Source organism: Pseudopipra pipra, chromosome 22 (assembly GCF_036250125.1).
Source record: "Pseudopipra pipra isolate bDixPip1 chromosome 22, bDixPip1.hap1, whole genome shotgun sequence".
Lineage (NCBI taxonomy): Eukaryota > Metazoa > Chordata > Aves > Passeriformes > Pipridae > Pseudopipra > Pseudopipra pipra.
The window spans coordinates 7,920,366-7,947,204 of record NC_087570.1 but is presented as its reverse complement, the minus strand read 5'-3'; the positions used below and the strand labels follow the sequence as shown (position 1 = coordinate 7,947,204).

Sequence of the window (26,839 nt, the reverse complement as noted above, 5' to 3'; positions counted from 1 at the left end):
CCTTGTTCTGTCACTCCAGGCCCTTGTAAACAGTCTCTCTCCATCTTTCCTGTCAGCTCCTTCAGGTACTGAAAGTCCACAATTAGGTCACCCCAAAGCCTTAAAACTCCAGTTTATACCCAGATGGTCTATAATAATTTAGATAATAAATATCTAAATAAATAAATAAAGACTGCAGACTTGCTGTGCAGTACCAGTGCTTGTGTTTATTCTCCTGTCTGCCCTTTAAGGGGATATTTGGTCAAGTCCAAATAGCTCCTTACCCTGCTAAGTAAACTTGTAGAGAAGCGTTTTGTTGGGATTTTCCCCCTTGAGCTGGTGCAGACGGTGGTAGAGCTTCCTCAAAGTGAAATACAACGGTACTTTAGTGCCTGCTGAAGAGGGCAATTTTGCTGGAGAAGTGAAAGGTGCCTGTGCAGGCAGCATAAGCTGGAGTTTAGGGCTATAGAATCACAGGGTAGTTTGGGTTGGAAGGACCTTAAAAGGCCCTATAGTCCAACCCCTTCCATGGGCAGGGACACCTTCCACTAGACCAGGCTGCTCAGAGCTCCATCCATGCTAAGCCCTGTTTTTCTACCCTGCTTTAATTCAATGTGGTTTAAGGATTTATTTTTTTTTTCAGGCAAAGGAGATACTCAAAATGATGTTGATCTTCTGTTTTTATCGATATTTTTTTATTCAATCACTTTATACAGTGATTTACAAAGGGCATGAAATTTCCTGCTTTCCCACTGAGTCATGCAAGGAGTCCTGAAGAGTTTAAAAAACCCTCAACCAAGTAAATCTTTGTCTCTCTCCTTAATGCACAAAGTCCAAAGCATGTTTACCCTTCAGTTTTTCCTAATCCTTTGCCACTTCCTGGAATAAGAGTGAAAAAAAACTCACTTAAAAACATGGGATTTCAAATTTGAATTTCTTTAACCACTGAGGTTTCATCCTTGAAGGAGCAATTAATACATCTGACCAGTATAAGCTTTTCCCAAGCTTCCTGCTCTCTCTAGCTGGGCTTTACCCCACATTTTGTTTTCTGAATGGTTGTGTTAATTAGAACATAAAGATCAAGAACTCTGGGCAGTACAGTGGAGGTGTGGCCACTTTAAACCAGAGTATAAACTGATTTTTTTCTTCATCTTTTGTGTGATGCCTTCTTAATTATTTAATAGTCCTTGACTGAGGGGTTCATGTTGACTTTAATGTGAGAATTGACCAAATACTCTGTGTAGGTACCTGGCTGAGAGCTGTAACTGAACCACTGGAGAGTGTTGAGCTGTTGTGACTTACTTGAGTTTCAATAATTCAGGGTTCCTGTCATCTGGACCTTGTCCAGTGGCCAGAAATCACTTATTAATCCTGATTGCCTCCAAACAGGTTGTCTTGGGAAGTGGTAGATGAAACACAGATGACCTTTTGAGACTTCCTTTGTGGGGCACAAGGGGGAATATGGGTTGAGTAAGTTTTAAAGATGTTTCCCCGTTAGTTGAGCTGAAGGAATTTATCATGGAGAGAAAACACGGTGTACTTGAGGAAGGGGCTTTGCTTGTTCTCTAATTAAAATATAATTTCCCAGAACAGGTGCTGTCTGAGTAATGCCAGATGCAATGGAATCCTCTCCTTCTCCTGAATTTTTAGGTACAGCCCAGCTTTGAGTGAGGAATTGAAAACAGGATCTATTCCTTATTTGTGCCCCAAATAGACTTCTATTTAGAATGACTTTAGTTGCATTAGGTAATATCTCGTGCTGTGTTTCCTGGAGTGATGGCCTGAGACTTGGCATCAACCAGGAGATTAATTTCCTTGTGTTATCTGGTGCTGGTGTTTTGCCCTCCCTCCCTTTTCAAGGGTTTGGGAGGAAACACTCAACTTGCTTTGAGCTCATACTCTTTGTGCTGCACCTTTCAAGTTGGGTTGAAGAACTGGGAATGGATTTGCAGGCCTTTGACTTATCTGGCTGCTCTGCTGATAAATTACCTACTTTGTTCTTGCTCTATGCAAATTAAACCGTATATTTCATCAGTGTACCTGTAGTATTTTCATTGCAGGGTTGGTTTAGGAGTCCTGACTCTGGATTTAAGCTCTTGGGACAGGACTCCAGGTGTTTGCAGCCATGCTGCAGAGCTTGTCCTTGCCAGGGCCGTGTCCCTGAGTCTAAGGAGAATGTCCTCCATGACTTTTTGTTACAGAAAGTGGAGCTGAGTTCTTTCCTGGTGCACTGACTTGGAATTTCAATCACGTCCTTGTTGCAAAGTGGGAGGGTTACCAGCCTGGGCGAAAGCAGAACTCAGGATCTCACAATTTTAGCAGCATCAGCTGAAACAAGACTGAAAACAGCACTTAAGAGGATTTTGTGTGGAAGGAAAAAGGGTTGAGACTGCACTGAAGACAGAAGTTTAGTGGTTGCCTAAAGCCACCATAAATAAAATACTCCTTATTTTTTCAGGGAATTTTGTTTGCATTTCTTCAGGTGATACTTTCTGTCTTTTTGATTAGACAAACTGCTGAGTTTGAAAGTGATGTCCTGTTACCTGCCTTCCCTGGTCATTTTTGCTTTGGTAAAGATCAGGATTTAAAAAGCTTCTGCCTGCCCAGATGGTGGGGGTCTGGCTGTGAGCCTGGGCTGCAACCTGAGACCGGCTCCAGAAACAAGAGATGGGGCTTTCGGTGAGTTAATTCAAAGGAGGAGAGAGCCATGAAATGGAAGAATGAGGTAAAATATCAGCTGCACTGTGCTGACCACAGCAGTTAAAGCTGTATTTATCTACTGAGTGCTGTCACCCTGCACGTTTAGGGGTCATCACAGAGAGGTTTGGCTGTAATCTTGGCTTAGCATTGACAGTGCTCCACTGGGTGGTCAAACACCGCTTCAGCAGCCATGAGTCCGGGCAGGGCTATTCCAGAGCTTGATGAGGTGAAGAACTGGCCAAATGGAATAACTATTAACTTCATATTAGAGTGAAGGAGAAATCTAACATGGGTTGAAGGTGGCACATACCAGATGGAGCTCTGCTCATGCAGAAAGTGTCTCTACTGCTTGAATTTATTAAAAGTTTTGCAGAATTATCTGTGGGGTTGGATCCCACACTGCCTTTCTGCAGGTGCAATTGAGGGCAGGTCAGCAGTGGCAAGGAAAGCATGGCAAGACTTCAAGAACAGGCAAATCTGGGAATTATGTCAAGGGAAGGAATTCTGGGAAGCATGAATATGTTGTTAACTGGAGGTATGGTATTCCTATGGCCTGTGTGTATGTAAAACTATGAGCTTCCTAGTTTAAAACTTGGATTCCTGGGGCAAAACTGGGCTGTTGGGAGCTTTGCAGGACAGTCAGCAAAGTACTTGGTGGAAGACCCAGGCAAAAGGCATATTAACCTACTTTTTTGACCTTTTAGGTAATGGGAGAATGCTCAGGATGAGGCTGATGAGAGATCCCCTGTGTGTCCTCCCTGCCTTGCCAGGCATCCGGTTACTTGCCAGAGTAATCTCATGAATTTACAACCCTGGCTACCAGCCTCCAGGACAGCAAAATGCTGAGTTTGCACGTAGAGCCGGGCAGCTGCAGCTCTGAGAGGCTGGGACACAGCACCATCCTGCATTTGGGCCGTTCAGTGTGCGTCAGTTGTCCTGTCATGAGCATGCGATGGTTACTGTCACCTTGGTAATACATCATGTGCCCCCTTCTGCCCTAACTATGTGCCTTTTCTCATTTTTTTTTGATGTAATTCCTCATAGAACAACATAGACAACATAGACTGGAAGGAGAACCTGGATCTGTCAAGCTGGGACCAACTTGCCGAACTTGGCTGTTTCTGCAAGAAAAAACCTTTCCATTTCAATTGAGCAGTTCCAGAACTTTTGTGGCCGGGCTTATTGGAACATGAACCAAGAATAAAAGAGCATTTTGAAAAGGTCATTGAGCATTAACAGGATTAAAAGAAAGCATCACAAACGACACATTTGCAGATGGCCAGGGTGGCAAATCGCAGCGCTGAATCTCAAGAGCTGCTGTATTTGTAGTAATTGTGGTTTCAATTTAAAAAATACAAGAATTGCCCTCCATAAAAATTAAGCAGACCTTCCTTAGGGACGGATTTGGGTGGCTCCTCAGGAATATTTGAATGGAAGGCAGGAAGATAGTGTGAAAACCAGGTCATCAGACTTGTGAACCAACACAGCCATGCTGCATGGGCTGATTTCAGAGCCTGAACTAACCCAGTTCGTATGTTTACAGAGGAAGAACGAAGTAATGGAGTGGGAGGATGGGGATGAGAAATCATTAATCAGTAATTTGGGATCCACCTGCAGGGTTGAAGCTCAGAGCTGGCCAGAGGGATCCTGCAGGGGTAGGTTGCATTAGAGCTCTTCCAGGGTCAGGAGAAGGATCCTGTGAGGATTTCCTGTGCATGGGCACAGATCTGCTGCATCCTGTGAGTCAGGGTGAGCAGGCAGGGGGGAAGGACGTGGGCGGGAGGTGGGGGGCGCAGTTCTTAGAAAGCAAGGCTTGACTGCACAACCCCTTCAGATGTGCCAAAGGGTTTGTGAAGCTGCAGAAAATCGTTGAAGTACAGTGTTGAACTCAGCCACAAGGAAATATTGAGTTACCTGATGTTACCTGATGCATTAGGTATTACTGAGTGGTTTTACTGCCAGTAAAGCTCCTGTGGGTGTCTGTATTTTGGGGTATGTACACACTCAACAGCTCTCCTGGTAGTGAAACCCTTTGCAGCATGTTGCAGCTTCCTAATGAAGTGTTTGCAAAACTAGGACAAGGTCTTGTCTCAGTGCTGTGCTCTAACAGGTTATTTCCATTTTGTTTAGCTAAGATTTTTTATCTGTAGTTAGATCTAATAATATGTTATTTTTGGTTAAAACCAGACTTAAAATGAGGAAAGAAATCCTGTTGGGCAGTAACATCTAATTAAATCTTATTAGCAAAGTTGGTCAGTTCTACAGTCAACTTGAGTGTTTCAATCCCATTTATCGAAAGTTAGAGATGCTTTTTGCAATCTGTGCAACTTTCCTCTGCAGCCCCCACTTTCCTCTTTCATATGGGGCTAACATTGCATAGTCACTCCCTGCCACAATTTATTGGGAAATGACTTTTTGCAAACTTTATGCTTGGCACCAGATAAAAGCCAGTAAATTGCATTGTCACGTTCAATGACAAGTTTAATAAATAAAGCATTGTTTCTGTTACCCAGAAGACAAATGCTGGTGTAGAAATCATTAGTGATCCTGGCAAAAGGTCAGATGAATAGCTGTTCCCAGAAATCCTTGGTGCTGGTCCATCCTGCTCTTCTGTTTGTGAGTGGTGGCTCTTTTCCTTGGAGAGGTGATGGAGACTTGCATTGGATTTATATAAATTAAGGCAATAAATGGTAAATTAGTTTTGAAAGTATCAAATATGCAAATAGGTGCCATCTGGAAATGCATCCTTGCTAGGAAGGAGGTGCCAAGGAAATGTAATCTTTTTGCTATGTGCTGTGCACCTTTGTGGATGTGGTAACAGGAACTTCATCGGGCACAATGTACTCCTGGAGCTGCTGGATTCTCACTTCTCAAGCAATTAGAGAATTACGGGCAAGTGCCCTGCTCCAGACTATCAGAGGTTGTAGTTTCTTCTCCACAGATGTAAAATGTTTTGACAAGTTGTTCCATGAGATTAAGCTGCAGGCAGCTCTGGGTTATTTAGAAGCTCGTGGCTGGAAATGCCTTCCGTGTGTTATAACTCACTTGATAATTGTTTTAGAGCTGGGTTGGGATGTCGGGTAATGTGCTATAGACAGAGAACAATGCTGGCATGGTTTGGAGGTAGGAATGAGGGAGGGAAGTCAGATCCAACATCTTATTGAAAGGGTGCTTGGAAGAACTCCCTCAAGGTAAAGCACAAACAAGGATCTGGCAAACACTGATCATTGAGCTTGTCTGGAGGAGATCTCTTTGGTAGCTGCTCCTAGAAGCTCATTGCTACTCCTTTAATCTGTCCAGGCCTTGCCATAGTTGTGCTATCAACCCAAAATGGTGAGAAGTATCCAGTGTCAGCAGCTGGTGCCAAGAAGGTTAAGCTGCCTCACTTGCTCTCCTTCCCATAGATTATTTTAGTTCCCCTGCGTAAGCCTTCGGAGCAGATGTGGGAGTTCCTCATTCCCAGAGAACCTCTTTAAAGAAGAGATCCCTCATGAGCTCTTGTCTGTCTGAAGTTTGTGTGTTGCTTTCTGGAGCAATGTGAAACAAAAGCTGTTTAGAGTAGACCCCTCATTTTTTGGCAAGCTTGCAGGTGCATTTGCAGTGCGTACAACTGGCTTGAATTTAGAAAACAAGCTGTAAAAGTGTTTTCAGTCAGTAACTGGGGCTGGTGCTGCTGTGTGCTCAGTTGTATTTAAAAGTTATTTCAGAGCAGAATGAAACAAATAATGTTGTGCAGGAGAACGTCTCCGAGGAGGATTTGCTGACTCAAAAGCTGTGACGTGACTTGTACAATTGCTCTGTAAATAAATACAGATTACGGGGGAGCTGGGGGAGACAGTACAGCAGCTTCTGCTAAAGCCTTCCGCTCCATCACTTCTTGCTTTTATTTTAATCTTTAATCCTTCTCACTTGGTATTCGTGGAACGAGCAGTGTCACCAAGTTTGGTCTTGACCGCAGCAAATTGGGCTGGACGTGTTACTGAACACACAACGTGGTCAGAAGTGTCTGAGATAATAAAAGCCACTGGATCCCATCCAAACAAAAAAGACAAAGGTAAATGTAGCTCAACAGAAGGAGGATGAAGTCTGCATCAGTGTCTTGTTCTTTTAATAATCTTTGACCTTTTATGACTGTCTTCAGGTTTTATTGCCTTTGATTGGTTCTTAAGTGTGCAATTGCTTTTTCTCCCCCCAGCACACCTTAGTGTCACGGAGCCCTGATTTATGAGTTCATTACAAATGGGTTTAGATAGGATCTGCCAGAGGAGGGTTAATAGTCAAGGGAAAACAAATGTAGAAAAACAGATTGCAAGGAAAACGTGCAGCTGATGGAAATGTCATAAGTGCAGAACTTCTCTGGGGTTTCCTAGGTCAGACAGTTATTCCCCTTCCCGTCTCACATCCTAAAAAGTGAATGCTGACAGCTGAGAAGGGAACTCTGCAACCTAACATACTACTGTACTTTTTATTACCCAAGGGTTACAATAATTCAACCCTTTGCTACAGCTTTAAGCAGTAATATTATCCTATTGTGTAATTGGAAAAGGGAGTCTTCTGCCTTTGGAGCTCTGGAAGTTGGCAGGGATTAAAATGACAAGCAGGAGGGGAAGCTGGGTATGTGTTTAGTTAAAAAAACTTAGTGTTGTAGTACCACAAAGCCAAAACATTAGTCAGACATTCCTGTTGGGAGAACTGACAGGAAATAATATGATTTACAATCTGGGGTATGTCTAGAGCATGAAAGGAAGGAAAGACAGTCATTTGCTGGTTGTGTACTTCTGGCCCAGAGTTAATGAAGGAAGATACTTTGCCTGTAAACTGACCATTGATCAAAGTGATCTGATGTGTGATTGCTCCAAATTGCATCAAATTGAGCACATGTTCTAATTGTGGTGTCTCTTCAGGTTTTTATTTTATGTCTGTTCTCTGAACATTGAGATGCCACCTTGTACTTTAAACTTGGATAAATAACCCTTCAGATGCCAGCCTTGAGCAAAACTTGTGTGTGAAGCATCTCAAAAACCTTTGTTTTATCTGTTACATCAGCTGTGTGGCCTTTTCACCTTAATCTTAATTACTGCAGTAATTTTTAGGTCACCTAGTTGTTCTCAGCTGGCATCACTGATGGAAAAGGGGGTTGGTAGCACATTCATGCCTGGAGTAGAAGTGTTGTATTGGGTTTGCTGGTGGAAAAGATTTGGTGGCCCAAGTGGCTTATTTCCCAGAAAGGGCTAAATTTGGAGAAGCTGCCACTGCTGTAGCACTGAGCTACCTCACCTCAGGAGTTACCTCTGAGTAGAATTAATACAGAAACACAACACAGAAGTGAAACTAGCCTGGGTTTCATTTTGAAGACACTGCCCAACTCTGTTTATTATCAGCAATAACACAGTCAGATGAGCAGGATCTATCCCAACAAAGGTGTGAAGGCCAGGGAATTAAATCCACAGGGCTTTGTGATAAATGGGAGCAAATTCCTGCTGACTGGAAGGCTGGGAGCTTTAACTGAAGTCTTTAACGTGCCTTGAATTGGAAAGGCTTCAGATCGGGAGAGTTGCAGGTTTGTGTAAACCCTCTGAAAACATGGAATATAAGTTAAGTCAGGGAACCGGCAACAAAGAGCTGTCAAAAGCTGGGAATAAAGCCTGTGAATTTCTCCATGTGTGTACAGTGAAATGCCTCTGTAAAGACATTTAAAAGTGCAAAATACTTGTAGTAACTCCTCAGAGTGCTGGTGTCTGTTGAAAAGAGTAAACAAGTGTCACTTGTGTGAGGTGTTACTGGTTCTGCCAGCGATGCTGGTGCTAGAAAGGCTCTAGATGTGTGTCTTGGGGTGTGAGAACTTTATCAGGTGTCAGTTCTGTGCACAAGGCTCCGCAGGCATGGGGTGGCTTAGTGCCTGGTCTGCAGAGTGGGTTTGGTGCCATGGGCTATGGCAGCTGCAGACGAAGCTGTTTGCTCACAGGTTTGTGCAGTGTTGGGTCAGCTCCTGTTTCCTGATATCAGCACAGTCCCTTCCTGCCAGGGATATTCCTGTGCCCTGTCCCCCTCAGCCCAAGGAGCTCTGTGGTTTAGGACACTTCATGAGTGTGAGTCAAAAGGAAGTTCAGCTTTTTTCCTGTTGGAATTTTTAAAAGAAAGTTCAGCTTTTTGCCTGTTTCAGTTTTTGTGATTTCTGTACCTATAGTGACTTCCTGTTGTTTTTTTTTAATTTGTGTTTTCTGCGTTGAATGACATCTGCCCGTACTCAGCCTTTAAATTAAAGTATACAGCTATGCCCCTGTGCAAATGCACATTTTACCTTTAAGCACTATTTTTTCTGATTTGAGCTTTAGCACAGTGTGCCTAAATGGCCAGGGACCTGTGGCTGTTGTCAGAGGGTTTCTTTTTTGGAAATAAGCTAAACACAGCAAAGAAACTGAAGAGGAAATGCAGGCAAAGGAAACATAACTATAGACATAACCTTTTTCCCTGTGGTAGTACCATGGGAATGCTGTAGCAGGTGCTTAAGTGGAGATTCTAGATAGTCAAACATCTTTAGAGGAAGCTTATTAAAGAGGTTTCAACTAAGCTAATGTTTTCAGTCTTTGAGACTCCTGTGATCTCTAAATCCTTCAGTGACTTCAGCTGTAATAAAACTTCATTTAAACTTTCTGTCTGAACTCCCTGCTCCTCCACAGGAGTTCTGGGCTGGATGAAACAGGAATGGTGGAAAACGACCTCATATCAAGTAAACACGAAGCTCATTAAGTCCAGTAACCTCAAAGAGCTTGGCTTTGAGAGCAGCCCAGCCTGGAGACAGCCTGTCTGATCACCTGCTCAGTGAGCAGGGGTTTATAAGCCTCTCCATATCCAAAGGCAAAAATTCCGTGGAAGTGTTTTGTCTGGAGGTCTGTTATAAACCTGGTCTTCACTACATGATTTTACAAGAGCATTAAGCAAGTGGAAGTCTGGAACAGGTGAAGTTAAGTAAGTGAGGTCAGCTCTGGTGAGGTGGGAGACGTATGTCCTGAATTCCCAAAGAGCACCTTCTTCTCACACAGGTTGTGGCGGGGTTTAAGTGCCACTAATAATGTGCAACTCTCAAAACTGCAGTGGCAGCACATCCCTGGGAGCGTTCACCTTCCCTAAAATCAGGGAACTGTGTGCTGCTGGTTCTGGCACCTTGGATGTGGTTCCTGTCCCTCTGTGTGTTAAGTGCCTCCATCTATTCCATGTCCTTCATCTGGGCACAGGTGTGGAACCAAAGGATGTGTTTGACACACACCTGGTTTTTAAACCTTCATTTCCCCTGCAGTGAAAGAACCAGAAGCAAAAGAATTACCATTTCAATTCTTATACCAGATGTATCCAATACCCTAAAGTACCACTTTGCTCTCTAATCTGTCTTTGTGCTGTCTTCTTGACCATTCAGCCAGATTTATGCTGGATTAAAGTGACAGTGTACCCATGGATTTAGGGACAGAACTACAGCAGACCCTGCCTTTATTTTGGTGCTTTAGGAGATCCGTTGGCAAGCTGTTCAATTACCTAAATGCTCTGCAAGAAACTGGAGAGGGCTGCTGCTCAGCCATGGTTTTACCTCCTCGATACCAGGAAAATACACTGTTAGTATTTGCTTGGATATTTTTGTTTTTCCATTGCCAGCTGAGTCTGACCCCCTTTGAGAATCTCTGCCTTAAACAGTCTTGCTTATGTCATTTTACTGCTGTTATTGAATATATTGGTATAAAAATGGTCAGGCCAAGTTCTCTTGGTTAGTCCATAAACACTACAAATACAGATTCTCCTTCATTCAGTGTATTTATTTCAAATTTGCCTCACTGTAAACTACTGGAGTTGCAGCTTTACTGGTGGTTTTTAACATCCTTCCCTAGGCTTTTTGGTCTATTAAGCAATTCCAGCTGGCAGAGGAGAATGGAGCACTTCTGTAAGTGTTCCCACGATCCACAAGTGAGGAGCGTGACCTTGTGACCATGTGCCAGCTTTCCTTCCTGGACATAAGAGATAACAGGAGATAAAGACAATACTTGGGGAGAAATCCCCTGCCTGGGCTTGGCTGCAGGAGCTGGGCAGATGTATGGGAGATGATGCCTAACTGCAGAGCTGGAACATTTTGCAAAGCTGATGTCCTATAACATGAGCTGGATGAGAAACAAATATATGATCTCCCCAACCCAGGCTGTAAATATTTATCTTTTGCTGGTGAATGGGCAGTACCTTTATGGGTGTCCACTAAACTGAGCACTCCCTCCTTTCCTCATTCCTAAGGCATAGCTTAATTGCAGGAAGCTTTGCTTGCTGTTTCTCCCTGTCCTGGGGGCTGCTACTTTGAATAATGTTATAATGGAACTGTTTTGGTACTGAAGCTGTTTTTAAATAAATCTTTTGGGGCTTGGCAGAGCACAGGAGGTGAAATTAAAGCTGAGCTTGTTGTGTATGGGTGGCCAGAAATGGCAAAGAGAAAAGGGAGGGGAGAAGCAGTGAAAACAAACTGGCTGTGCTTCACCTGACCTGTGATCAAAGGAACTTGTGCAGATTTTGGGTGCTGTTAGGCCAGCAGGAAAGTGTCTGTTTGTATGTCTTGGTGAAAAGGAAGCTAAAGCTTATGCCAGGATCATGGCTCAACTCATCAAGTGTCTATGGTAATGTCTGGGGCACATTTTCTGACTCCGAAGTGAAGTTTAAGGGTGGTTTTTGTGTATCAGAATTGGTGTGAGAACTGCTGCAATGAGCCCTCTGAGGAGAAAGTTGCTGTGATTTCTCTAAATAACTGAAGTCCCTGGTCTCAGATACAGGGAACTTTTGGTGTGTGTTTTGTAGGAAGAAAGAAATAGTAGATCATGCTGTATGTTTCATTCTGGTTTCCTGATAAAGCTGAAGGAGGGAGAGAGAGATAGAGCTCTGTATTGGAGTAGAGTTTGTCTTGGATACTGGTTATCTCAAGCTGATCAGTGCAAATCAGGAAATGTTAAATGTGCTTTGGGAGAAGGAACTTTCAGTTCCCTGCCCAGGTTATTGTTGGGATAGTGTGTAAAAACAGCACATTAAACACACAAATATTGGAAGCAGTTTTTGGTAAGGACCAGAGTCCTTTCCATCAGCTGCATGGTGTTAAATCACAAGTCAATAATCCATGATCAAATGTACTGAATTTTATTTGTATTAATGCAAACCATGCTGCTGCTTAGGACTAGGAACTGTATCCTGTATCAGAGGAGTCAGCAAGTTCTTGTGTGTGTGTGGGATTTGATATGTTACCTGTACACGTGGTGACAGGGATGTATGTTCTTGTCCCTGCAGAGTGACCAGCAGCTGGATTGTGCCTTGGATTTGATGAGGCGTCTGCCTCCACAGCAGATAGAGAAGAATCTCAGTGACCTCATTGACTTGGTGAGTATTGGATGCTGTGCCCAAGAAGTGGCTGTGACAAAGGTCTGGTATGCAAGAACATCTCGGAGGTGTGGTGGTTGGTTTGTCCCCTTGTCTTTTGCCAAGGTTGAACAAACAATTGTCTGAGCAATGTCAGGAATCTACATGTTTATTCTGGGCAAGCCAACAGGTTGTGTGTGCAGGGACACTTTGGGATGAAGGGTCATTAGCAGCTCTCTTGATGAACTTATGACCAGGTTGGAGGCTGCTGTTTAAACTTGGAACAGGGTTGAGGCAGGCACTGGTACCTGGGTATTATCTCCTGATAAACAACCTGCCTGTGTGGAGCTGTAGGAGGAGCAGTGGCCGTGCCACCCCACGCCCTTCAAAGACACTTCTGAGAATGTGTCAGAACACTATAGGGATCTGGAGAACACCCAAATCTAGTTATAATTTATGCTCTATCAAGTATACTTCAGTCCAGTGTCAAAAAAACCCAACCATCTTATGCCCAAGACCTGTTTTACTGCTTGTCCTGGAACTTTTGTTCTCCTATAAAATGCTAGTGAAGAAAACAAAAAGGATTTCTAGGCTCATTACAAGTTGCACAGGATTTAGTTGCACATTCTGTGATGTACATTTGGGCTGTAATTGCCGAGAGTTGTAATTGACAACTCTCTCTTAAAACTGTGTGTGGCACAGTTGCCTCTGGAGTAACTGAAGGTATTAATGAAATATGGATTAAATCGGTACAGAACCTACAATTGGGAAAACTTGTTTCTATTGTCCAGTCTAAATACATGGCTTATTTCTGACCTAAGCTTCTAAATTTGTGCAGACAGAACATTGAGGCTGGAACAGGACTGTTAGACCTTTGAATTAAGCTAAAAGCTTATCTCCAGTGAGAACTACATCCCTTTTCTGTTGCAGGTCAGAATCTTGTGTGATAGTGACAAACCTTGCCTGAAAGACTCTCAAAATCTGATGGTGCTGCACATAGCAGCTATTTGAATTAGTGCCTCTTAATTAAATGGTTTAAATTGTGTCTGAGCTATTTGTCATCTCTGTGTGCAGAAGAGCAGCTGCTCACCAGGTAAAAGTTTGGTTGGAGAGGTCTGTTCCTAAATGGTTCTGAAGCTGGTGTTGGTAAACTATGGTCAAAAGTTGTGACTGACTTAAATTTATCAAAGTCTAAGTACTTCTTTTACTTACATAAGCCAAGGCACAGGTAAGAAAGCTCTGGGGGTCAGGAAAGATATTATTCCCTGCAGGAAGGGATTATTCCTCTTTCTTGAAACCATTCAGTAATTGCCTACATCTGTGCCATGAAAACTCTTGGCAACCTAAAGCATCACTTTTGTGGGTGTTGCTGGAGGTAGGACACAAGTAACTAAATCACAGGTATGATCTGGTGGGACATGGTTGGCTTTCTGATGAAACTGGGAGGACTGGATGATATCAGGGTTTGAGCAGCTCCCCAGGACCATTCAAAAGAAGGAGTTGTTTGGGGAGCCATGGGAAGCTTGACTGTGTAATTGCTATAAGGGTTTTTAATGACTCAGAAAATTGCTGGGTACCTCTAAATGTTGGAATTACTTTTGGATGGTGCTCATTAGTGCTCTACATGCTTTCCATCAGCAACACGCTTGCTGGGCTTCTTTTCATATTGCAAGTGTAACATGAACCAGACTGGTTTGATGCTTGTTAGAAGGTCTGTGTGATTCCCAGTCATTGCAGTCCCTTCTCTGGGGTAGAGATGAAATAATTTGTTAAATCCAGTCTGATTTCTTTATTGTTGAGACATATGTAGACCTGTTCTGCAGCCACTCTCAGCCTGACCTCCTGAAGTCTACACTGCTCAGGCAAGAGCAGTGTATGCTCTGCCACCTGTAATAGTTCCAAAAACATCATAAGCCAGACTCAAGCAAATAGTTTTTTGACCTTTTTTGGAAAATTTCATCCAAACCGTTACAGCTGATGTTTTAATTCTGTTTCCTGTACCATTACCAGACAATAATCTCCTTGAAGTAAAAGGTCAGACTTCGAATGCACTACGAGCATGAGCGGGTTTATTAAACTTGGGATAGAATTATAAAAGATAAACCCTGATTTCTGGGTTTCCTTGTGCTGGGTTTCCTTGCTTCATTACACTGCCTTGCTGCAGTACATGTGAAGCAGAGGCTTGTGTCAATTTTTTGGTGGGAAGTTTAGGTTATCACTTGAAATCTGCTTGCAGCTCAGTTTGCCATAGTCTTTTTATAGGACTTGATCTTCAGACTGAGGATTTGCTACTTGCTTAAGATCCATTGAAAGGAGAGAAGATGACTTAGAAATGTTTTTGTATGTAAAAGATTTTCCGAAACTTATACAGTGAGAATCTCCATAGAATCCCAGAATGACTTTGGTTGGGAGGGTTCTTGAAGCCCATCTCATCCCACCCCCTGCCATGGGCAGGACACCTTCCACCAGCCCAGGTTGCTCCAAGCCCCGTCCAACCTGGCCTTGAACACTTCCAGGGCTGGGGCAGCCACAGCTTCTCTGGGCAACCTGTGCCAGGGCCTCCCAACCCTCTAAGGGAGGGGTTTCTTCCCAATAGCCCATCTAACAGTTTAAAACCACTCTGGCAGTTTAAAACCACTCCTAGGCTGGTATTTCTGCTGGGAGGGATAACCACACTGAGTTCTCTCCCTGAAGTCCCTCTTACTCCAGCAAAGCCATGTTCTGCTGCTATTTTTTCATTAAATAGCATCTTGGCGTCCATCTGAATACATGGAGTGTGTGCAGGACTGTCCAGGACTGCCCCCAAGTGTTGTGCTGACAAGGGAAACGGTCCAAACTTGAACATGAAGGAAAAGGGTGGGTGGAAAAAGAGAATTTTTGGGTCACTGGCCCTCATCAGCCCAGACACTTTTCATTCATTAGCAGAACAGTTTGTGGTTTGCCCTTTCACCACATCTGTTGTTGCGTTTTTCGGGCTGTCGGGTCTTCAATTAGAGTTCATTAGAGAGCTTGTCAGTCACAGCTCTCCTGAAGTCCTGCCTGAAAGAAGCTGTGCTGGAAATGGGCCTTGGCATGGAATGCTCTGCTTGGTATTCAATTAGTCATTATTTGTAAATACACTGCTCCGAGGCTGTCAGGATGCACAACTTCGAAGGAGTTCAAAATCTCTACAGAAAAAGTTTGGTGTAGGCATGTATCCTTTTAAGGACAACTAATTTAAATTAGAATAATTTTTCATAGAGCTCCTCTGCAAACTGGGAGCCTTGGAGCATCTACCTCTGGGCCAGGTCCGAGCTGTAAGGCAGTTTCCATAGGAGAGAGGAAGGTGATCACACTGTTCTTAAATGGGTTTGTGAGGATGCTTCAGATCAAAAGTTGATCTTGGTGATCCTGGAGGTCTTTTCCAACCTAAATGATGGAATTGGAACATCGATCTTAATTGTGTCACGTAAATTCTGTGTCACCTCCTTATTGCCTTGCATTGCCCAGGAGTTGCTGCTGTCATTGCACTGTGATTCTCATGGAAGTCAGCTGGGAATCACATCTGTTCTCATCCCTTGCTGAAAGGAGAATGTGAGGATGTTCTCTGGATGGAAGTGTTTCTTGATGTCAGTAAGAGTGAGGTTTTGTTTGGGTCATGGAGGTCACACTGCAGTGACATGAAGCTGAAGGAAGGAGTCTGGTAGGGTTCACTTCTGAGTGGCCCAACAGTTTATCCTGGAAGATCAGAACAGTCCAAGGGAATCGTCCTCCTGCTTCCTTTCTCTTAAGATCAGTTGTACAGTAACTCAGCCCCCAGTATTTTCAGCTGTGTTCTCTCCAAAAGAAACCCCAAAGAAGGGATCAGCTTTTGGACAGTGCTGCTGTGGAGGATCCCTTCCTAGGACACCTTGGGAGCACATAGTGGGTGGGTGAGTGATAGGCGGGGTTGCAACCTCCAGAATCCTTTTGGGGTACGTTCTGCAAACACCTTCCCTGAGGTGTCACAGAGGGCTGCATCTTGGAAAAGGTGCAAAGTGGATTTATTATGCTCATGAGCCACGTGCAGCAAATAATGGATCTGTGACGGGATTGCCTGGATGGCTTTGACTTGAATGTGGAAGTTGATGTGCTCTCAATCTTGGTAAAAGTTAAGCAGGCTCCTTTTGCAACTACAAATTCCTGCTGACTGTTTAATTTGGACATTTGCCTGGGTGTGTATAATATAAATTAGATGGAATATCTAGCTGACTTGGGACAATCAGATGGCTGGCATGGAGTGGGGACAGGGAATCATCCTCCCAAAAAGGACAAGCAGGTACACCAGGAGAGTGGGATTTGCTGACAGCCACAACTTTGTTCCTCTCTTTTCCCAGTAAGACTGGTATTGAAATAACACTCATTCCCAAAAGTGAAAGCTTTCTTGAAGAACACAACCAATTAATGCAGTCATGGAAGAACTAAAGCGAGACTCCTTCAAAGACACAGCATCAGTAACTTAACTGGTTATTTTTCAAGGCTCTGTTTGCAATTAAAGATCTGGGAGGTGATCAGCTCTGCTTTCTCATCGCAGGAGAATGCTGAAGTATTTTTAGGAGAATATGTTGCTTTTTAGAAAATCCAAGTGTGATGAATCTTAAAATGTATAAACTTATGATTTTGAAATATTTGAACACGAATCAGGACCTTGCTTGCCCACAGACAAGTTCCAAATCTGCTTGTATGCCTTTAGTGAGTGAAGATATATGAAGTTAGAGAATTTATTCCCAAGCAAACTGCATTGCTTGGGCTGCACAGACCATAAAGAACATGAGAATGTGACTGTAGCTTTTTGTATTTGGAGTCCAAGAGCCTGAGCAGTGTGTGGCATCGAGGAGAGAGATAAAATAATTGAATGCAGATGCCCAGCTCAATGTCTAGTGAGGGTGGGAGATGTTTAAAAAAAAAATCAGACCCAGTGGAAGCTGAAAAAGAAGATGGTAGAAGTGCATTGACAGCCCTGTGGACTCAAAGCTGAGGCTGCTGTTCTCCCTGGGCTTGCTGACCTGTGGGATGGGCTCCCAGCCACCGGCAGTCGGGTTTCTAACATAAGGATTACTGGCTAAAGAAAGGGGCTCTGGCTCCCTGAATAAATTTATGGTGGTTTGGAGCCAGTTTTTTCATTTGGTGAATGGCCGTAAGCAGGAGCTTTTCCAGCTAGCAAAGATTACCTCTGGATATCTTGATGGTGATTTGAGATAGCAATTAATATATATAAATTGTTAATGTAGTGCTTGGCTTAGAGCTAGCAGCCCCACTTACTGGCATGAGATTGGAAAAGGCAATTTCAATTCTGGCTTCACATCACTTACTCTTTCTATTTTTAAGCCTTTTTGTCTTCCTGGCTCCTACCACTGCACTGCTGGTATTAGAGAGGCCCTTAAAATGTATTTTTAAATATCTTTTGAAGGGAATGTGTGTGAGGATCACTTGGTGAGAGTGGATCCTAGTTACAAACCTACCTAACTACGGTTGAGGATGAGAGGAGGACGAAAGCTGATATACAGAAACACTGCTGAAGAGAGTATGCCCGGCATATCCAGAAACAATTGAAGGATATCTCCAACACCAGCTGGGCTCTTGACATAAATAGTCAGGACTTCCCAAGGTATTGATACGCTGTGATGGCTCCTGGGACTGGGGCCTGGTAATGAGATACAGGAGCCTTCATCTGCGGGTCACCAGTCACCGTCCAGGGCACTCTGGCTGGGCCTGCCAGATGGCTGCCTTTTGTTTCTCCGAATGGGGAATCCAGCAAAAGCCCTATTTTATCCAGGAAATCACAGGAAGAAAGCCAAGGATCCCGTTTCATGAACGGTTGTCACCTTTTTAAATGTAGTTCCTCGAGCTGAATTAAAAACATTCTGTAATTAATATGACATCTTTGCTATGACATCTCTAACTAGACAGACCTGGGTCTGCAACCTTGTTAATGCTTGTCTTTTTCCAGAAAAGCTGATTGGTTTAATTTTGGTTTTGCTAATTCTTGCAGTGCTGGAATTCACTGCGAATCCAAGAATCAAGCTGAGCTGTTTCCAGCATCAATTACATCTGGTCTTGAACACAAAAGTCCATTTAAGTGTCATTTAATAAACAAAGCTTGATGATCGTGTGGCCTTTGGACATATGATGGATCAAATTAAGATTTAGCGATGTGTGGATTTGTGGGAGTGACTTTACTAGTGGTTTTAGGCCCAAGCTGAGTGGAGCCAGGCTTCCTTCTTGAGTTTCCGCAACATCCGTTAGGCCGGGTCTGTGTTCAGCAGGAACAGGAAATTCTGAGGCTGTGGAATGACTCAGAAAAATTGTAGTAATATTTTACTACATGCCGACCCAGAGGGGAAGAATCTGAGCTGAAGGTGGGTTGTGTGCCAGAAGGGTTATTTTGCAGAAGCACCAGGGCACTTCCATGGGCTCTTCCTTGTGTTGGAGCAGTTTCCCCAAGTGCCGGGAGCAGTGGTTCTGTCCTTCTTTAATGTTAAAAGTTCACATGCAATTGAAATACTGGCTTTCCTATTGGGATGTGGCTTTTAATTAAAAACTGCTCTCAACCCATGCTTGATCAGATACCTGCATGTTGCAGATGCAGATTCAAAACACAGATGGATCTGAGTGATTTCTTGCTTATCTCTTGAAGTTTGCTTCATCTTCCCAGAATTATAGAACTGTTTGGGTTGAAGGGACCTTCAAGACCATCTCATTCCACCCCCTGCCATGGGCAGGGACACCTTCCAGTAGCCCAGGTTGCTCCAAGCCCCATTCTGAACCTGGCCTTGGACACTTCCAGGGATCCAGGGGCAGCCACAGCTTCTCTGGGCAACCTGTGCCAGGGCCTCACCCCCCTCACAGAGAGGGATTTCTTCCTAATTTCCAATCTAAACCTACTTTCAGTTTGAAGCTGTTTTCCCTTGTTCCTTCTGGCTCTGAAAGGAAAAGACTATTTCCAAGGACTGTCACACTGGCAATGTTGCTGTTTCAATGGTAGATATGACTCATTTCAGTCAAAGCTCTAGAAGAAAGCAACGACCTGAGTGTATTTGTTGAGTGGCTACTAAGCCAGAATATTAACTGTCCCGAGTGTGTAAGGTGCAGAATTTGATGTAATTCAGCCTGATCAAAGCAAGGACAGGGAGTGTGTGAGACATGGAGAGCTGAAGTGTTTTCCTCTTTCCTCTATAGATTTTTTTTTTTTTGGTCGTATTTTAAAAAACAATCCAAAACCAATTGTTCAGTTGCTAATAAATTCCTTTAACCACAAGATGAGTTAAGAAGGAATGACTGAGGTCAGCAACTCCAAAAAGTGTAGGGTTTCCGCTTTGGCACAAGTGATTATTTGTCTTGATAGCAGAGCAGTTGACTTAATTAAAACACTGTCCACATACCTGGGTAGCTCTGCTGGAGACTAATGTTACCCAGGACAAGAGAATCCTTGTTGAACACATAGCAGAGTGCGCTGCACTCACTTCTCACTCAGGTTTTCCTTCCTCTGTACTACACATCCATTGTATGTCTCCTTGGAAAATAATATCCCACAAGCACAGTGCCCTGTTGCTTCTGAATGCTGCTGCTGTTCCTTCCAGGCTGGACCCCCAGAGACCCTTCTTTTTTCTCTTCTGATTTACCTTGAGGGTGGTCTCACTTTGTAACTACACACACAGCCACCAGAGGAGATGGTCAAGAGCTGATTTGGGGAAACACAGCTGTGTTGGGGCCCAGAGGACCAAATTACATTAATGTAACCTCTGACTAAAGATACCAGCTGCAGATTGTATTCTGCATTTGATCTTCCACCTATGAGAATGGGAAAAACTTGTGTCAAAACAAAGATGGGAGCCCAGTCTTTGCTTATAAAACAACCCTCATCCCTCCAGTGTTAGCATTGCAGTGCCATTTATTTATAGTGTGGTGATGAATTGGACAAAATCACTGCTTGGGCATTTCAGCTTGGCCTGAGGAGTGGGTTAATTCTTACGTTTCTAAATTTGAGTCAAAATTCCCTGTTGGAGACAAGTACTCAGGCACTTAAGTGCATTTTGGCTCTTCAGTTAACACAGAAGCAGCTTGGTAAGAACAGTTAACAATGCAAATCCACTGTTTCAGGCTGAGGATCAGTTGCCTTCTAAACAGAGTTGTCTCTGCTGGGATCAGAAGATAAACTGAATTCTGCAAGAGTCTGACTGTGCACAACAGTCATTTAAATGCTTTAAGAAGATTCAATACTTGACATGGAGATGAATCAGCCTCATGAACATGGAGCTGAAGTGTTTAAAGCTGCAAATTACCTTGTTCAAATTCCTGCCTTTGCCTTGTAAGCAGTTTCCCAGAGTAAAGAGCGCATAAATCTTGTAAATTCCTTCTTAGGAAGTACAGCAGCTGTTGGAAGTTGATGTAAGAAATTATATAAAAATTATGTTCTTGGGGTAACCATGCCAGACTTGGATGCTTTTCCAATAATTAGAATTACACAAGTCCTTCCATCAGCTGGAATATCTAGTTTTTTGAAAAAATACTGTTGAAATTTTCTAATATTTCCAAAGTAGATGAGTGGGTTTTATTGTGAAAGAAGGAGAAAATGATAGATTTCCTGGAGTCCTGTAGAGTGTCTGTACCAAGGAGACAGTGGATATAGAGCTGCTTGTTACAATGGAGGATTATAATACACTGCAGTATTATATTCTAGGAAGTGTATGACATAATGCACTCACTGTTAGGGCTATAAGAATAACCACAGCCCTTAGAAATTGGGAAAGTGACCCTACTCAGGAATATTTGTTGCCAAACCATCCAGAGATAAGTTTAGCGTGGAAATTCAGTAGATTGCACCTTAAAAACAATGTGTTTGATTCCTTCTAGTCCATATGGAATTGTGCTCTCCTGCTGAGCCATGTTGGAAACTCCACACTGGGCATGTGCTGTTCTTAAAAGAAAATTAAATCTAAAAGTTATTTGTGTGGGGTTTTTGTAAGGGTTGTAAATTCAGCTTTTCTGCAGGGGAGTTGACTCTGCCTCGAGTTTGGGGTTTCTTGTGAAAATGCTTTGTGTGTATGTTTGGGATTGAGGAATTGCACAGCGAGACCTCTGGTGCTCCCTCCCCACACATGTAATGGAGGGATTCTCAAGGAAATGAAATGGAAACAGAACCTGAGGGAAATGCCCCTTTTCCCCCAGTTCTGTTTTCATCGTGATTACTCATCCCAAACACAGGTCAGAGTGTTCCTGGACACTTCTCTCTGTGCTGAGGGGCTCCTGGGCAAGGAGCAGCCGGGAGGAAGGGATATATCCCTCTGATCACCCCTGGGAACAGGCTGGAGCACAGCTCTCACTGCTCAGGTGCTGTGGGGCTGGTTTTGTTGCACCCAAAATTGGAGCAGTGTTCTTGTGGGCCTGAAGAGTCAGCCCCAAATTAATGGTTGATGGGGAAGAGAAGGAAGGGACAAAGTGGATCCAGATGGGCTCACAGAGACATCGTTTCACTGAACTTGTGCCACGACACTGCTGATCTGGATCAGCTCTGGGGAATATCAGGGCTGTCTGTTTGCAGGAAAAGGAAGGATTTCCTGAAAAGCTGCTGCTTCCTGTCCACTTGTATTTACCAGTGAAGGTGTTTTGAGGCTGCTTCAGCCAGGGCTCCAGGTATCAAGTGATGAAGTTCTCAGAGAGCATTGAGCTGTATCTGAACACTGATCTCTCTGGGCTCTCCAGGTCCCCCTCTTACCATGTTACAGTGTATAGAGACCAAAGTAACAGTGCTCAAACTAATATTTCAGCTTTTTCAGTACTGTTGGTAACTTTACCAACCATGTCTTGCTTTGCCTCTTATTTTTTATATGTTTACAGAGTGATTGTGTGGGTCAGGTGTTGCATTCCTTGCTGGCCATATCTTAGAATCATGGAATGGTTTGGGTTGGAAGGAACCTTAAATCTCATGTGGTTCCACCCCCTGCCATGAGCAAGGACACCTCCCACTAGCCCGGGTTGCTGCAAGCCCCGTCCAAGCTGGCCTTGGACGCTTCCAGGGATGGGGCAGCTACGGCTTGTTCTGTCATTTGCTATTTGTGGGTTTTTTGGTCTTTCACAATTGCATTGGTTTATATGTCCCTGCTTCCTTTGATTATCATCCTCTGTAGTTATTGCTTTGTACTTGGGATTAGAAATGTTTTTGTTTCAGGCATTTTGATCTCTTATGTCCCATCTAGTGCATTAAAATAGTTTCAGGGCTGCTGCATCTCAAATTTGTTTTTTTTTCTCCTCTAGGCTTTTCCTATATTTTCTTTATTTCTTCTTCCCTCTCCTTTTCATTTCTTAAAAGTTGTGAATTTATCACTTCATGATTAATCTTACCCTTGATTGCCTTTTGTCCTCATATTCTCAGTCAGGTTTTCATCTCTACAACTTAGAGTGAAATGTAGAAGAGATTCCACACTTGTTATTTCTATTATTATTTTATTAGCACATTGTCACCAATCTATTCAAGAATTTACCAGTTGTCCTGTGATCCTGTTGGGAAAGGACCTCAATGGGATCATAGGGTGTTTTGCTTTAATCCCTTTCTCTTGCAGCAGTGGAATCTGGAAAGTTTTTCCAACAGGAAATACACAATACCTTATTTGTTTAATAATAAGAGCTCCAGGAATGATTTGTTGATTGTCACTGCCGTGCCCTGAAGTCTGTGCAGGGCAGATGGAGTCTCATCCCTTTGCAGGATGTCCCAGCCTCTCTGCCATGGTAAAAGCAGAGCTTGTCTTTCTCCATATGAAGTGCAGGGAGGCACCAGTGGGTTCTGGACCCATTAAAATCTACCTGTGCAGGAGATGTGTTGGATTTTACATGTGCACACACACGGACACGTGTATTTTTATTACCCAGCATGGTCCTGTTTGGCCACCTGCCTGGAAACTCTTGTAAACTTGACCCAGAGTGGGAACTTGGGAAAAACACACTGCAGCGTGTGGATGGTGTGTTCCTTTAGCAGCTCCCTCTTTTCCACTCCACTTTAAATATTTACCTTTATCCGTCAGTCCTGGACAATCACTTTCCCGGCCGCTTTGGCACGTGGTGAATGTGGAACATGTATATATTGAAGTGAGCTGGACCACACCAGTGATTGGGTAATTAAATCTGAAATTACTGGAGGTGGGAGCATAAGATTGTGCTATAACTTAAGTGCAGCTTAACCTGAAGAGTTTTGGCTTTGGGGCAGATGTAGGCTGTTAATAACACAATCTGTTCTTAGGGGTGCCAGTCTCTTTTAACTTCGACGTGTTTCCCTCTCTTCCCTCCCTGTGGTTTTTCTCCAAACCCACAGGTCCCGAGCCTGTGTGAAGATCTCCTCTCCTCTGTGGATCAGCCCTTGAAGATTGCACGAGACAAGGTGGTAGGAAAAGACTATTTACTGTGTGACTACAACAGAGATGGCGACTCGTACAGGTGAGCTCGTACCCCAAGCAGGGCACTGACTGGTGCTTTGTAAATGAGAGCTTTGTACAGGTACTGCAGGCCCTTCTCGCTCTTATTTCCAGCCAGAAAAAAATCAGTCATCTAAAGATTTAAAGCCTAAAATGTGCTGTTATTATCTTGTTAAAGGGCTGACTGACGTATTTCTCTTTGCTCTCAGTATTCTGAATTAAAACCAGTCGATTCTCCAGCAGAAATGACTGGGATGGCCTTGATAGGAAATAAAACATTGCAAGGTTATAAAATCTTTGGAATGGATAATGACAGAAAAGAGATGATGCAAGCAGTTGGTTTAAACAAAATCATCTTCTGCTTGTACAAAACAGGGTGGATTTGCCAGCTGGGAAAGGCTCTTTCACTCGTGTTTTGCAAGGGATTGACTCTGACTTTGGACTCGATGTCACTAGTTCTGTTTGAAAATCTTGGCCCAAGTCTTTAGCAAAGAAAAGGAATTCCTGTCTACCAAAATAGCTGATTTATTCTGAGGACTGTAGACAAAACCAATGAAAGTATTTGAACAATATAAGCTGTCTGTAATTACAATATGATTAGTTTTGAAGTAGAAGGGGTGGTAAGTACCATGGAATGGTACAATGAGGTTTCAGTGTTTTGGCTGGCATTTTGCACAGAGTCTCTCTGTGAATGTTTTTATCCTCTGCCTTGCCATTGGGATGATGATTTTTATTTATTTTTTAATTATCCCCTCCCCTTTTTTTGCATTGCCCGACTTTCCGTAGTGGCTGTAGTGACAGTGGCATAGTCCCAAATATTTAATTAAGAATCACAAACTTATAGTCCAGAAACCTTTGTGAATATTCGCTTTTATTCTTTCCCTTAACAAAGGGCTGCGAGGTAATGACCCCCATTCATCTTCTGTCCTGAGTTACCAGCTCAGCCAAACTGCTGCTTCTGGGGGTGATTGTGATTGTTCCACCTGATGTGGATTACACAGAGAACATGCTGAGATTCATTTTGTCCTAGAAACAGGAGGAGAAGAATGATAATGGATGCAGAGTTTGACAGTGCATTTGGATTGTGGCTGAGTGTAAATCCTGATGAGTTGTTTTAAATATAATGTATTGCAGAGGGCCAAGAAGTAGCAGATCTTGAAGGTGAAGTGTCACGTTCTTTAGGGCACTTGTTTAACATTTAAAATTATTGGAACCTTTTACAAGAGAGTCTGGTGCCTTCTAAAAGCATTAAGCTTTTGTGTCTCAGTTGGTCAGATCTACCTTAGCAGCTACATGCACTTAATCAGTTCTGAATTAGTAGATAAAATATGGTTTTGCAGGGTCTGCCCTGTAGCCAAGATGTACCCACACAGCTGCAGACCCTCTGGAAGATGCCAGAGGAGGGATTAGGTCCTGAATTTTTTGTGGATCTTTCAAGAGATGCTTTCTCCCTGAAGTTGTGATGTTTCTTGCAGTCCCTTTGCATCCTGTTCAGGCTTTTGTCATGAGCATCCATCACCAGAGTCACAGGAAACTGGCAGAGGCACTGATTAAACAGGAATGTGACATTCTGCGATCACTAGTAATCCCTCCATGTTTAATTAGGACACGACACGTGGCAGCCCTTTCTCCAAGGGCAGTATCATATTTGCCTCTGAAATTTGCTCCATCTCTTTCTGAGAAGGCATTTAAATAGTTACAGGGGAGCAGGAGGAATTTGGTTTTTAAAATCACTTTGAAATTTTCAGGACTTGTTAAGTAATGAGGTTTCAGAAAAGCTGTTTCATTTGTTCCTATAGAACAGGCATCATGTGTTAATTGCTGGCATTAAAGATTCCTGTTCTGTTTGATTCGCATGTTCTGGATTGAAGTGATTCTTCCTTCTGGAATTGATTGGTCCCAGCTCTGTTTCATGAAGCAAATTCTTTCCTTCCCCACACAGCAAAAGCCTTTGAAAACCAGCCCCACTTCCCTGTGCATGTTAATCTCATTCTATGCCTGTGTCCAGACACTTCTTCGTACCTCGTAAAACCTGCAGTTGTTACTGGGAAGTGGCTCTTACCCTAATTTAACCAATTAGCCCAAAATTCTCTGTGTTTTTAAAAGCTTTTGATATTTCCACAAACATTTTTCAGAACCACATGCTCGATTAGAAGTCCCAAAGAGTCCTATTCCCTGCCTGCAACGGGTTCCATCCCCAATTCCCACATACTCCAAACCAAACCTTTTCTTCTTATTGGACAGGTTGCTAATTGCATTTCTTTTAATGCTAATCCAAGGATTTCAAACCATTCTGTGGACAACTAAGCAGGAAAGGTGGGGCTAGGTAGTCAGACTTTCTCACTGGGATTCCAGTTTTATAGGGTGTTTTTTCTTGAGTGGCTTTACAATTTGACTGGGAATTTGATTGGAAAAAAGCTGCTGTGGGAAGTGAATATCTTAATGCTTGGCCCATCACAGTTTAGTCTTTCCTCATATTTAGGCAGACTTGATTTTGTCCGTGTTGAACATGGATCAGATTAGAAGATGGATTTTGGGAGTCTCTCTTGGATCTTTATAAATACATAATTTTAATTTTCTTCATATTATTAACTGCTGCCTATGGGAGCAGCTTTTGGTGCTTGAAGTTTCACAGGTACTTCTGGAATGTTACTGGAATAACAGAAGTTTGTGGAGGATCTCAAATAGCCACAGAATCGACATTGTGAAGGCAGAGCTTTTATTAATTCTTTTTTTAAATATTAAACTTCAGGGTCCTGACTTTGTCCATACATATACACTCGGAGTGTGTTTGATCACTCTGTTAAATGGAATCCTTATGGGGAATTTGGTGCCAACAACACTGAAACCTGTTAGCTGAAACAAAAACCTTTCTCTTCTAGGGAAATTAGAGGTCTGACTTTGGAAATTTAAGTGCTTGCCCATCTGTCTTTCTTCAAATAGCCTCCAGTTAAGTGTTTGAATGTGTTCTGAGTGCTCTTCCACAAGAATAAAAAATACAGGAGGTTTTTTATTGGTAAAGTCGCTGCTGGTTCCAAGTGGAATGGATTGAAAATGTCACAAAGTGCTGGCTAGAAGAATCTGTTCCTAGACTGCTCTTAAATCCCAGTCTGCAGCCTGAGGAGAAGGTCTGATGTTTGCAGTGAAAGGGTCTTCACCAAGGTCCTGCAGGAATTCTCTGCCCACCAATTGGTTTGGAGATCCCACCTGATGGGAGTAGATGAGCCATTTGGGAATCCTCAGGTAGCACCAGAGGGGATTTTTGTGTGAATCTCATCCAGATTTCAGAGATTTTAGGTAAAAGAATGAAAAGATGGGCTGAGAGGGGATGTCATCTGTGTCTGTCAGTGTCTGCAGGGAGGGGA

The 26,839-nt window shown here is 43.2% G+C and overlaps 1 protein-coding gene across 5 annotated transcripts in view; it reads left to right on the top strand.

Moving 5' to 3' along the window:
* Positions 1–26,839, top strand: part of CAPZB (capping actin protein of muscle Z-line subunit beta) — a 66,622-nt gene that overhangs the window by 12,661 nt on the left and 27,122 nt on the right. For all 5 annotated transcript variants that reach the window (XM_064678896.1, XM_064678893.1, XM_064678892.1 and 2 more), the window contains 2 exons: positions 11,983–12,072; positions 23,375–23,496. In XM_064678896.1, the coding sequence (XP_064534966.1) occupies positions 11,983–12,072; positions 23,375–23,496 (212 nt within the window). The remainder of the gene's footprint in view (positions 1–11,982; positions 12,073–23,374; positions 23,497–26,839) is intronic.